At 57.0% G+C, this 13,511-nt stretch overlaps 1 protein-coding gene across 1 annotated transcript; it reads right to left on the bottom strand.

The window, feature by feature from the left end:
* Positions 1–6,103: 6,103 nt before the first annotated feature.
* Positions 6,104–10,459, bottom strand: LOC140895991 (antigen-presenting glycoprotein CD1d-like). Its single transcript, XM_073307033.1, is given in 7 exon segments — positions 6,104–6,215; positions 6,296–6,395; positions 7,227–7,523; positions 7,852–8,133; positions 9,533–9,811; positions 10,289–10,360; positions 10,363–10,459. Coding segments are annotated over 7 exon segments (1,152 nt in total). The 5' UTR covers positions 10,445–10,459; the 3' UTR covers positions 6,104–6,175.
* Between the last annotated feature and the right edge of the window lie 3,052 nt (positions 10,460–13,511).

The raw sequence follows: 13,511 nt of genomic DNA, 5'->3' as shown, positions 1-13,511 counted from the left end.
CCCTGGTTGGGCGTTGGTCACTTTCCTTGCTGTTGCCTTTGGGGGAGCTAATATCTGGCTGATTCCCCAATTTACAGCATGTTTCAGTGAAAACCGTACAATTCTTAAAAAGAAAAGGAGTACTTGTGGCATCTTAGAGACTAACCAATTTATTTGAGCATAAGCTTTCGTGAGCTACAGCTCACTTATCATAGATGAATCATAGAATATCAGGGTTGGAAGGGACCTCAGGAGATCATCTAGTCCAACCCCCTGCTCAAAGCAGGACCAATCCCCAATTTTTGCCCCAGATCCTTAAATGGCCCCCTCAAGGATTGAACTCACAACCCTGGGTTTAGCAGGCCAATGCTCAAACCACTGAGCTATCCCTCCCCCCTTCATCGGATGCATACCGTGGAAACTGCAGCAGACTTTATATATACACAGAGAATATGAAACAATACCTCCTCCCACCCCACTGTCCTGCTGGTAATAGCTTATCTAAAGTGATCATCAGGTGGGCCATTTCCAGCACAAATCCAGGTTTTCTCACCCTCCACCCCCCCACACAAATTCACTCTCCTGCTGGTGATAGCCCATCCAAAGTGACAACTCTTTACACAATGTGCATGACAATCAAGTTGGGCTATTTCCTGCACAAATCCAGGTTTTCTCACATCCCCCCCCCCACCCCCATACACACACAAACTCACTCTCCTGCTGGTAGTAGCTCATCCAAACTGACCACTCTCCAAGTTTAAATACAAGTTAAACCAGAACATCTTGGGGGGGGGGGGGGGTAGGAAAAAACAAGAGGACACAGGCTACCTTGCATAATGACTTAGCCACTCCCAGTCTCTATTTAAGCCTAAATTAATAGTATCCAATTTGCAAATGAATTCCAATTCAGCAGTTTCTCGCTGGAGTCTGGATTTGAAGTTTTTTTGTTTTAAGATAGCGACCTTCATGTCTGTGATTGCGTGACCAGAGAGATGGAAGTGTTCTCCGACTGGTTTATGAATGTTATAATTCTTGACATCTGATTTGTGTCCATTTATTCTTTTACGTAGAGACTGTCCAGTTTGACCAATGTACATGGCAGAGGGGCATTGCTGGCACATGATGGCATATATCACATTGGTGGATGTGCAGGTGAACGAGCCTCTGATAGTGTGGCTGATGTTATTAGGCCCTGTGATGGTGTCCCCTGAATAGATATGTGGGCACAGTTGGCAACGGGCTTTGTTGCAAGGATAAGTTCCTGGGTTAGTGGTTCTGTTGTGTGGTATGTGGTTGTTGGTGATCAGACCAGCGGCACTGCTATGGGTACCCGCATGGCCCCACAGTATGCCAACATTTTTATGGCTGATTTAGAACAACGCTTCCTCAGCTCTTGTCCCCTAAAGCCCCTACTCTACTTGCGCTATATTGATGACATCTTCATCATCTGGACCCATGGAAAAGAAGCCCTTGAGGAATTCCACCATGATTTCAACAATTTCCATCCCACCACCAACCTCAGCCTGGTCCAGTCCACACAAGAGATCCACTTTTTGGACACTACAGTGCTAATAAACAATGGTCACATAAACACCACCCTATACCGGAAACCTACTGACCGCTATTCCTACCTGCATGCCTCCAGCTTTCACCCTGACCACACCACACAATCCATCGTCTACAGCCAAGCTCTGCGATACAACCGCATTTGCTCCAACCCCTCAGACAGAGACAAACACCTACAAGATCTCTGTCAAGCTTTCTTACAACTACAATACCCACCTGCAGAAGTAAAGAAACAGATTGATAGAGCCAGAAGAGTTCCCAGAAGTTACCTACTACAGGACAGGCCTAACAAAGAAAATAACAGAACGCCACTAGCCGTCACCTTCAGCCCCCAACTAAAACCCCTCCAACGCATTATTAAGGATCTACAACCTATCCTAAAGGATGACCCAGCACTCTCACAAATCTTGGGAGACAGGCCAGTCCTTGCCTACAGACAGCCCCGCAACCTGAAGCAAATACTCACCAACAACCACATACCACACAACAGAACCACTAACCCAGGAACTTATCCTTGCAACAAAGCCCGTTGCCAACTGTGTCCACATATCTATTCAGGGGACACCATCATAGGGCCTAATAACATCAGCCACACTATCAGAGGCTCGTTCACCTGCACATCCACCAATGTGATCTATGCCATCATGTGCCAGCAATGCCCCTCTGCCATGTACATTGGTCAAACTGGACAGTCTCTACGTAAAAGAATAAATGGACACAAATCAGATGTCAAGAATTATAACATTCATAAACCAGTCGGAGAACACTTCCATCTCTCTGGTCACGCAATCACAGACATGAAGGTCACTATCTTAAAACAAAAAAACTTCAAATCCAGACTCCAGCGAGAAACTGCTGAATTGGAATTCATTTGCAAATTGGATACTATTAATTTAGGCTTAAATAGAGACTGGGAGTGGCTAAGTCATTATGCAAGGTAGCCTGTGTCCTCTTGTTTTTTCCTACCCCCCCCCCCCCAAGATGTTCTGGTTTAACTTGTATTTAAACTTGGAGAGTGGTCAGTTTGGATGAGCTACTACCAGCAGGAGAGTGAGTTTGTGTGTGTATGGGGGTGGGGGGGGGATGTGAGAAAACCTGGATTTGTGCAGGAAATAGCCCAACTTGATTGTCATGCACATTGTGTAAAGAGTTGTCACTTTGGATGGGCTATCACCAGCAGGAGAGTGAATTTGTGTGGGGGGGTGGAGGGTGAGAAAACCTGGATTTGTGCTGGAAATGGCCCACCTGATGATCACTTTAGATAAGCTATTACCAGCAGGACAGTGGGGTGGGAGGAGGTATTGTTTCATATTCTCTGTGTATATATAAAGTCTGCTGCAGTTTCCACGGTATGCATCCGATGAAGTGAGCTGTAGCTCACGAAAGCTCATGCTCAAATAAATTGGTTAGTCTCTAAGGTGCCACAAGTACTCCTTTTCTTTTTGCGAATACAGACTAACACGGCTGTTACTCTGAAACCGTACAATTCTTGTAATTTCATATGCATTGAGGATATACATATCTAGACAGAACTATGACTTCTGGCAGATCATAACCTTTCTCCTGATACTTTACAGTCCCAGCAGTGCTCAGGGGCAACCCCTCCTGTGTTAACACTTTCCCTGCCCAAGCTGAGCCCCACATACCCTCTCACTGACTCTGCTGCCTTCGGGGAACCTTTGGGAGCCTCTGATCCAAGGTGCAAGGAATGAGGCATCTGGGGCTCCGGGATCCTCACAGGCAGGGCTGATTACACTCCAAGCAGTGACTGTGGGGACCCCAGTAGGCCCTGGTGGGAGGGTCCAGCCGTGTCATGCAGATGGCAGTACATAGTTAAAGGTTATTTCCATTCATTGAGCAGGTTTTATTACAGGATCTCCACTCTCCTCCTACAGCTGAGGATAGAGCCCAGAAGTCCTGGCTCCCAGCAGGGCCATCCCTAGGCATTCGCAGCATATGCAGCTGCGTAGGACACCAGGAAATCTGGGGCCCCAAATTGCCCCGAATTTCGTGTTGTCCTAGGCAGCTGCGTGCTGCATATATGGCAGCACTGGCTCTGGTGGCTAGCCCTATCCCCCGGCCAGCCCCGCCACGGGCTGCGCCCGCTGCAAGGGCCATCACTAGGGGGCTGCGGGGCTCAGGACAACTCCCCCTCTGCCCCTGCTCCTCCCCACCCCCACGCCACCCTTTCCCCTAAGCCCCCACCCCTGCTCCACCCCACTCGCCTCTTCCTGCCCCACCCCTGCCTCGCCCTCACCCCACCCTGCCCCCACTCACCCCTTCCCCTAAACCCCCACCCCTGCTCTGCCCCACCCATCTCTTCCTGCCTCTGCCCCACCTTCACCCCACCCCGTCCCCCAAGCCTCCTCCCCTGAGTGACGCAGCCCAGGGTGGGGGATTAGCGGTGGGTCTGGCGCTGGCGGCAGGTGTCAGGCCCGCCCCTACACTCGCCGATGGTGGTGGGAAGGAGAGCGACCCTGCCCTAGTCTGCTCCACTCCGCCGGCTCCCAGCCACGTCACTCCGCTTCCCGCCATCGGCAAGTGCAGGGGTGGTCCCGATCCCTGCTGCCGGCGCCAGGCCCGCCTGCTAACCCCCCGGGTCACCCTGGGCCCTGCAGGGCCCCCCGAAGTCTGGGGCCCGGGGCAGTTGCCCCAAACCGCACTGTTCACCAGCAGTTTCCACTGTTCTTGCCGCCTCCTGCCTGCTCCCCCGTCCTCTCAGGTGAGTCTCCCTGCCCTGCTTCTTCCCCCACACAGCTCCTGCCCCTGCAACCCCACAGCCCTCGAGCGCAGAACCCCGCCCCGTGGAGGGGCCGCTCCCACCTGATAGGGCAGCACAGTTGGTAGGGATGGCCCTGGCTCCCAGACCCCCTGCTCTAACCTCTAGACCCCACTCCCCTCCCCGACCTGGGACTAGAACCCAGGAGTCCTCACGCCCACCTCCCGGCCCCTTGCTCGATGCTTACGTCTGGTGGTGAGCTGTGGAAAAGGACTTCAGGGGCTGATCCATTTGCATGGGCCCACCCACCCAGCCTGCCTAGGTGCTCAGCATGATGGGCTTGCTGGCCTAACGGTCACTTTTGGCTGGTGTGGGATCCCCAGTCTCTTTGTTATTGGGGCAGGGGTTATAAAGGGTTGTTATCCTGGTTGTGTGAATCAAGGACAGCAGAACTATACTTGTCATTTTTTGACTGAGGGACTCACCCCCAATTCAATGGTACTTGCTAGGCAGGTGACAAGGGTTCAAAGCCTAGTGACTTGAGAGTGGAGCTAGATGTTTGTATTGGGGGTGGTGGAAGCAGGAGTTCTTTTGTACAGGCATCAGGTGTCTCTCAGTTATGTAGGAGGTTTAATTTTGATTCAATAAAAAGTTGTTTTATATGTTGCAGAATTACAGCTATTAATATCTAGGTCTAAGTATTAGACCTGCTTTTGGATAGTGTCTCTGATGCAAGAGACTCTCCAGTGTGTGTGAGCTGGCAGGGAGATGTGACCAGGAGGGTGGCTGATGGAGAGGGCCAGAACAGAGCCCCTCAGAGACTGGAGCAAGTGAGATGCCTCCTTACCTCCATCCCCAAGGTGGCAGGTGAACTCTGCGGATGCACTGAGAAAGGACAGCAACTGTGAGTGGGGTGCAGAGAAGGGATGGGCACATTAATGGGACTTTTGGGTTGCTGGACTTAAGAACCCAAGGGGAAAAGGACACTGCCCAACTTGGTGGTGGGTCTTTTGCTCATGGTATATGTTTATAAATCCTGTTTGTGGTGTTTCCCCAAATTAATGTCCCATTATTTCCCTCTTTTTATTAAAAGTTTTTTTTTGCTACACTCAGACTCTGTGCTTGCGAGATGGGAATTATTGCCTCTTCGAGGCACCCTGGGGGGTGTGTGTAACTGTTGCAGGTCACTGGGCGGGGGCTTGAGCCGGTTTTACATTGAAAGGGAACCCCGAGATAATGAACACGGACCTCGTGGCTGCCAGCTCTGATGGGCAGAAGGGTTGCACTGGACCCCTTGTGCTAGGTGCTGTGCAGACACAGAACAAACCAACAGAATCTATCCCCAGAGCACGTGGTGCCGCACACCCAGCTCTGGAGGGGCCTTGCCCCCAGGAGCGCTCAACCCAGCCAGTGGCTTGGAGCAGCTTCTCTGGCATCCCATGGGCCATTCTGTTGTCAGGGGGTAGCTGGGCCTATGTCCCACGGCCAATCCGCTTGCTTCCCGGGCACCCCAGCTCAGCCCAAATGCCCTGCCAGGATCCCCTCCTGGTTCCCATGGCCCCCACCTTACCCTCTCCTTTTGTGTATGTAGCTGGGCCTGAACCCTGCATCCAGGCCCTGGCTCCTGTAGCCCCTGGAGGGGCCTGCTGAGCAGCACCTCCCTGCAGGGTTTCCTGAATGGCACAGGCTAGTGCTGGCTCCATGTGGATCCTGTATCCCAAGTGACCAACGTGTCCTAAACGTCCCAGAGGGAGGAGAATCCCATCCCCGAATCAGGGCCCTGAACTCCCAGTGCCCCGATCCAGAAGGGGCCTCAGGGCCCTCAGCTCTGGAGCCAGGTGCGGATTCAGCCCCAAGGTCCATGGCCCCAAGTGGGGGGCCGATCCCCACATCTAAGCCGGTGCTGCCCCCTCAGGCTCTGGGTTCTCCTGGTCTGACATCCCGGTGGCCCCTGGATGGAGAGAGCAGAGGGGATGGGTTATGGGGTGTAACGGCCTCCCCACCCCCACCCCAGAGTGGGAGAGGACTCACCTGCGTATTCTCCACCACAGCACCACGGCCATGGCGGCTACGGCCAGAGCCCCCAGCGTGATGCCCACGGCCAGGCCGGGGCCCCAGGGCCTGCTGTGCCCTGTAACACACAGGGGGTGATGTGCTGGGAATGGGCATCCTGTTCCCTCAGCCTCCCCTGCAGTCCCCCCATCTCCTCACCTGGGCCCCCTGCCATCTGCCCTGCCACACCCCACCGCGGTTCCCTCAGCCACCCCGTCAGTCCCCCCTGCTGCCCCCATCCGACCCACTTCCCTCAGCCTCCCCACAGCCCCCCCCGTTCCCCCAGCCCCGACCCACTGCCCTCAGCCTCCCCACCCTGACCCTGTTCCCTCAGCCACCCCGTCAGTCCCCCCTGCTGCCCCCACCCAACCCACTGGCCTCAGCCCTGCCCTACCTCAGCCCTGTTCCTTCTGCCATCCCCACCATCCCACCTCCCCTGCTCCCCCTGAAACAGCCCCACTGCCCTCAGATGCACCTACCCTGACCCTGTTCCCTCATTGCCCTCTATCGTCCCACCCTCACTGCTCCCCTCACATTCCCAGCCCCTCAGCCTTCCCGCATGCCAGTCCTAGTCCCTCTATCCGATCGCCTCTGGACTCCTGCCTCTCTCCCCAACCCCCCCAGCCCTCCCTACCTCTGCCCCATTGTCTCCCCTCTGCCACACTCCATACAGCTCTCCCCACCCCATCCCATTACTTCTCCCCTCAGCCCCCACCCTGCCCCTCCTGTGCAAGTCCTGTCCCATTCCCCTCAGCTCCTCTACCCTGATCCCCCGATCCATCCCCACACACCTCTTCTGCCTCCCTTCACCCCAGTCTCACTGCCTGGACCCCACCCTGCTTGAGATGTGCAGGAAAAGTCCGCAGAGACCATGACTGCAGCCCCCCACCCCCCGGGGACATGCACCTACCCCAGGGGATCAGCAGGCTCTGGCCCCCCAGGCTGCTGTGCTCCACCCGGCAGGCGTAGCTGTGCCCGTCGCCCGGCCCCACGGCCAGGGAGCTGCGCAGCTGGTAGGTCAGGTCCGCGTTGGGCAGGATCCCGCTGGAGCTCAGCCGCCCGCCCGGCCCCACCTCCTCCCCGTCCTGCAGCCAGGCCACGCGGATGGGCCGGGGGTAGAAACCAGTGACCCGGCAAACCAGCAGTAACGGCGCGGGGGTCCCGGCTGGGGGAGGCGCTCGGGCAAACACCACGGCGACCGGCCGCTCTGAGACAGGGGGAGAGAGACGGGGTGGGGGAGAGGGGACGATTCAGCCTGAGTCTCAGGGACTCACTAGCCAAGCCCAGCTCCATCCCCCGGGGTCCGGCGTTGGACCCGCTGTCCTGGCCAGACCCCAGTTCTGCAGTTAGCATTGCTGACGGAATCCCCCTTCACGTCCTGTCTTAAAGTGCTGTGCAGTGTGGCTATGAAATCGCGACTGCGCTCCACCCCAGCTATAGCTGCACTGGTACACGACACCTGATTAAACAGCCCCCTGCACCCCACCCCAGAAGTGGCTGCATCTCAGTGAGCAGGGAGTGGTGTCCAGTCTCACCTTGTCTCGCCAGAGACTCTTTCCCGTACTGCCCAAAGCTCTGGAGTTCACTGACACACGTTGTTCTCAGGAGGAACTGAACCGTGGCAGACGTGCTCTTATCCTGGTTAAGAAAGTCCAGTTTCTTGAGGGCCAACTTACCCTCGTGCTGAGCGACCCAGGTGCCCGAGTCCATGTTGAAGCTGATGAAATCCTCGCCGTTCACCGCGGCGTCACAGAATTGCCGTGAGGTGCCGTTGAGGTGGAGCTCGCAACCGATGGAGACCTGAATAACAAAGGGATCTGGCACAGAAAGGGCAGGGGCAATGAGGATGGGTCATTAGGAGGTCACCGGGGGGGCAGGGGCCAGAAATAGAAAGATGAGAGAATAAAGGCATCATGTCAGGAGCAATGAGGATGTTAGGCCAAAAGATGGGGGCAGGGTTGTGGGGCGGCCCTGGATGGAGTTAAGGGCACGTTGCAGTTTCTGTTTAAAGCTGATGTTTTCAAAGTGCTCTGAGGTCCACACACATAGTCAGATTGGCTTGAAAATCGCTGCTCTCCATCAGGGCCTTAGAGTTTGTGGTGCAAATTTGGGGTCCCTTGCTCATGGGTTTTGTGAGATACAGACCCCCTGCCCAAATCACCAGACTTTTAAATGTTAATTTTTTAAAAAGTGATTTATGATGCTCTAGAGTAAATTATGGCCCTGAGCCTCAATAAACTTACATCCTTGGGCTCCCCGATCTCAGCTCTTCACTGGTAGCAAGGACAAGTCTGGCTTCTCAGCGTTACAAAAGTCCCTGGGCCTTGGTTCTGTCTGTGGTGTTTACGCCGGGCGGTGACACGCACCTGTGCCCACAGACAGTTCACACCTCTGCCAGCAAATGTCTCCTCAGCAGCGCCTCAGGGCATGACACACCGAGTCTCACACTACGTCAGCCGGAGAGGCAGAAACCTCTGAGCCCCAGGAGCATCTGTCTGAGCCCTGTCACCGAGAGGTTCCTGCAGCTGTGAGCTGTGATCACAGGGCCGGCTGTCGCTCTGTCATGAAATGCACATGCCCAGGCAAGTTGCCATGAAACTAGCTCTGCCCCAGCAAGGTGCAAGGGAGACTTTGTGGTGCAAATTTGGGGGCAGGTGGGTAAAGGGTTCCTGAAAGAAAGTCTCCCCCGAGGACCTTCTTTTAGTGCTCCAGCACCAGACACCCAGTGCAGACACTGGGCTGAGCAGCTGAGAAGAGGCTTGCTGGGTCTGTCCCATGCCCTGGGGCAGCGCTGGTTGTGGGGGTGCGGGGCGGGATTTGCTTAGCTCTGCATTTCCTGCCCTTCCAAGTCGTGTGTTGAAGGTGTCAGTTCTCAGTGTTCAGGCTGGCCAGGTTCCGGTAGCATGAACAAGGGCCTTTGGTTGGGCAAGTGGCTGTGAAAAACCATTTGCCACTGCTCAGGGGACAGGACACGGGGCTTTTCCCCTCCAGGATGCACAGGCTGCAATCTGGCCGCAGAGCTGGGGGACTGGCTCAGCGGGGTGGAGAATGGAAAATGGGGCTATTTCCTTCTAGGGCACCCTGGCTCCATTCAGCCTAAGGGCCAGGAACTGGCTGTCTTGACCCCCATCCACCCTGTCAGGACACACTCAGTTACTACAGTGAGTGTGTCAGTTCTCAGCTCCCAGCTGGGCGTGGGGACCGCTCCATACTCACAGTGCTCCCCTTCATCCTTAACCACTTTGTTCATGAGAAGGATAAATTTGGACAGGTAGCCATGGAACATTGTCTCCAGGTCCTGCCACTGCCTCGGGGTCAGGCCCTGGTGGGCCCAAGGTTGCAGGAAACGGATCCTGCAGGTGCTGCAATCCATGAAGTGGGTCTCCAGGTCTCCGAGCAGGGCCATCCCTTCCACGTTGCTAGAACTGGCGTTGTAGAAGATGGTGGTTTTGAGCAGCCGGAGGGTGAGAGACCCTGGGGAGACAGGAGGGGAGGCTGTGGGAGGGAGGGGAGAGGAAAGAAGTGGAGGACAAAGTGGGTGAGGAGAGGGATTAAGGCGTCTCAGTCTTGTTAATGCTCCCCAGGTCCAGGGTTTTCCTGCTGAACCCTAACCTGCCTCCCTCCTCCTCTTGCACCCCAGCAAAGGTCACTAGTGCTGGATAAGTTCCTGGAGGACAGGTCCATCAATAGCTATTAGCAAGGATGGGCAGGGATGGTGTCCCTAGCCCCTGTTTGCCAGAAGCTGGGAATGGGCGACAGGAAATGGATCACTGCATGATTCCTGTCTGTTCGTTCCCTCTGGGGCCCCTGGCCCGGGCCCCTGGCGGAAGACAGGATACTGGGCTAGATGGACCTTTGATCTGACCCAGTCCGGCCGTTCTTATGTGGTGCTGCCCCACCCTGGCCCCGGCATTATATCATGCGCAACCTCCCCCAGCAGCAAAAAGGGCAGGGAGGGGGGTCCCCACTTACCGGCCAGGGCCCCCCAAGCCCAGGGGAGGAGCAGCAGAGGGAGCAGCATCCTGGCAGGGGAAGGGGATCCGGGCTCTGGCCGGTGTCAGTGCGGTGGGACGAGGGGCCCAGGGTCGCCCACAGGCTGTCAGTTCCTCCCCAGGCCACAAGCCTCATCACCAACTTCTCCCTTTGTGTGTCTCTGCTCGGCTCTGTGCCCGCAGCTGCCAGCCCCGAGCCAATCAGGGCAGAGGGAGTCGGGGAGCGGAGGCCGCGCGGGAGGGGGAGCCCCGGCGGCAAGGTCCGAACTAGGGCCGGGTCCACGCCTAGGCAAACTAGGCCGGTATGCAGGGCTCGCCTTGGTGGCCAGCGTCCTGTCCTCACCCTGCCCAGGGGCAGCCCACAGCTGCACCCTCTGCCCGGCGCTGCAGCCAAACCTGGCCTAGCGTGGAGGGGAGGTTTGGGGGCCTGGAGAGGGAGTCCGCCCCACTCATGCTGCAGTGACAGGCCTGCCCTGTGGGGCTGGGCCTGGCTGCCCCAAGTGATGGGGGAGATCAGGGTGAAGAGTCGGAGTGGAAGGGAGGGCAGAGCCCCCCGCCATCTGCCCTCCCTCCCAGTGGCCCCTCCCTCTCCCCGCCGACCCCTCCCTCTCCCCATATTCATCCTCAGCAGCCAGGCTCATCTCTAAACCCCTTTGATGGGGTGAGGGCAGGTCTGGGGGTTGAGCCTGTCGCCCACCGAGTCCTATTTCCGCCAGCGCAGAATGAGCACACAATTGCTGCCCCCCAGCAGGGGGCGCCGTCCCCCAGGGTGACCCCCCCCGCCCCCGAACTGCGTGACGGCGGGAAGGAGGCCAGGGCAGTCGTAGCCCCAGACAGACCCCCACGTCCTGCCGAAGGAAGCCAGGCGCCATCACGGTACCCGCCCTGGAGCAGGGGCAGCGGGGCCCTGCGCTGCGAGACAGCAGGGGCTACGGGGGAGCAGCGCCCGGGCCCCTGGACGCGCAGCGCGGGGCGTGCCGGGCTGCTTGTGCCGTGGGTGCTCTGCAGTGCCGATGCCGGGGCTTGTCGGCGTTTGCAGCCGGGAGCTTTGTTGTTTTGTGCCTTTTAGGGTCGACATTTGAGCCCCGAGGCAGCACACGAGTGAGCGTCCTTGACACACCCGCGCGTCCGGTCCCTGGGCTGGTACGAGTGGCAGTACCAGGGCCCAGGCCGGTTTATCGCTGCCAGGCCACGTGTTCGCACCAGGGCGGTGCAGACCGTGGTTTCTCTCCATTTCCTTCTGTGGTTTCAGGTTTGCTCTGACAGTTAACACTCCAGCCAAACAAGGAAATACCATTAACCCCTGTTCCAGAGAGAAGCAAATGGGGAGGTGACGTGACCTGCCCGAGGTAACACAGTGAACTGCAGCAGAGCTGGAAACAGAACCCAGGTGTCCTGACTCCGGTGTGGGGTGGTAGCTGCCCGACTGTCCTGGCCTCGCCCTGCTGTGGAGACTCTGACGGCCTTTCACTGCATGCCCCTGCCGTACAAATGCCACCCTTCTGCCGGGGGGAGTCGGCAGCAACCAGGGCCAGGTTCAGCATCGAGGGGTTCCTCATAACAATTCAGCACAGAACCCGCTTGAGTCCCCACCCGTAATTTGGGAAAATTAACCACCACCCCCAGCGCCTCTGAGAGCCAGTGCTTCCCCCTCACTGAGTCGTGTATAGCAAAGAAAACCTTTAACAGAAAGAGGAAAGGAGCCCGGCACTATCGTGGTAAAACACCATCACCACTAGTCATCAGCATATGACCGTGAGCCAAACGCCCACCCCCTGAGTACGTTGGGCAGTGTCCTTTGCCTCAGCTCCTCACCTTGCGTTGGGAAAGTCCAACAAACAAAGGCTCCTTTACCCACCTCCTCACCCCTCTCACGGTTGCTGTCCTTGGCCAGCAAAGACCCGGCGTTCAGAGCTGCATTCACGGGGCAGGAGTTCACGTCCCACCCCGGTCACAATGAGGGACACCTCAGCTGCTATTGCGGCCATGACTGCAAGTGGCTCCCAGGTGCCACCGTTCACCCTGTGCGCCACTGTGCGGCTGTGTCTCCACCCCGTTGGCCACGGGCCTTCGCCGGCTCTGCTGCCACCTGTTTCTATTGCCACCTCGGCGATGCCACATCCTGAGCTCCCCGGATCAGCCCAGCTCTGGGGGGCTCCAGCAGTTAGCGGCTGGGCCTCACCTCGGGCAGGAGGAGCAGCTGCTTTCAGCTGTCTCAGAGCCGGTCTCAGGCTTAGCACTCAGGCCTGGTGATCCGGGATTTGAGCTCCAGCAGGCAGTTAACAGAAGTCTCATCCGCGCTGTCTTTCAGTGCTAGACAGCAGAAGGGTGAAATGGTGTGTGGCCCTTACACAGAAACACCCCCCGCCCCCGGGAGAGACACCTCTCCCGCCCGTTCCCCCTCCACTGGGATCTGGCACCCCTGCCGCCTGCAGAGCAATGCTGTGCCAGGGACTGACATGCCAACGCGCCCCAATTCATCGCCAGAGATGCGATTTCTAAGTCAAATGAAGCCTTACTTCTGTTCCGGGGCTAGAACTCTCAGATGTCACCGATATATTTTTGCAGCTGAGTTCTCTCCCCAGGACATTGCTGTGGGAGAGAGGCTCCCGCTGTCAGCCCCCGGCAGGCTGATCTCCTGCCAGCCTGGGAAGTGGGAGAGAGGGGACCCCAGGGCAGGCCCCAGGCCTGGGGAGGTGAAGAACCCAGAGGAGCAGAGTTGAGGGTGGGAGGGCTAAACTATGGCCTGGGGACCACAGGGGGGCTGTGTTACCAGCACACAATTCTCTGTTAGTCGCACACTCCTTTAGGGGCACCCACCTTTACCCTGGCCCTAGGGCTCAAGGCGTAACCCTCTTAATGTAGGCACCCGCCCTTTCCCCATGCCAAGGGCTCAGGCGGAGCCTGACACTGCGGGTTTGGGGGTGTCTTACCAGTGACAGAGCCTTACACAGTAATATCCTACTTACCCTCTCGTCAGCAACAGTTATTACCCAAAAATGCATACATTAACCCTAAAATGCTCACTACTCCCAGTCCCAAAAAGGCAGATAATTTTTCCCTGCTGGACAGTCAGGATTAGGTCATCTGGGGAGGCTGGTTGTTGAGGTCTGGCAGCTCTGACCTTGGAGCTGTGTCCTGGAGTTGGTTCCCAAGAACTTCCTTTTGGACCCCACTTTAGATAGTGAAACTTGAGCCTTGCT

The sequence above is a fragment of the Lepidochelys kempii genome, chromosome 11 (assembly GCF_965140265.1).
Source record: "Lepidochelys kempii isolate rLepKem1 chromosome 11, rLepKem1.hap2, whole genome shotgun sequence".
Lineage (NCBI taxonomy): Eukaryota > Metazoa > Chordata > Testudines > Cheloniidae > Lepidochelys > Lepidochelys kempii.
The sequence above is the reverse complement of the archived record's forward strand: the minus strand, read 5'-3'. Positions and strand labels throughout refer to the sequence as shown.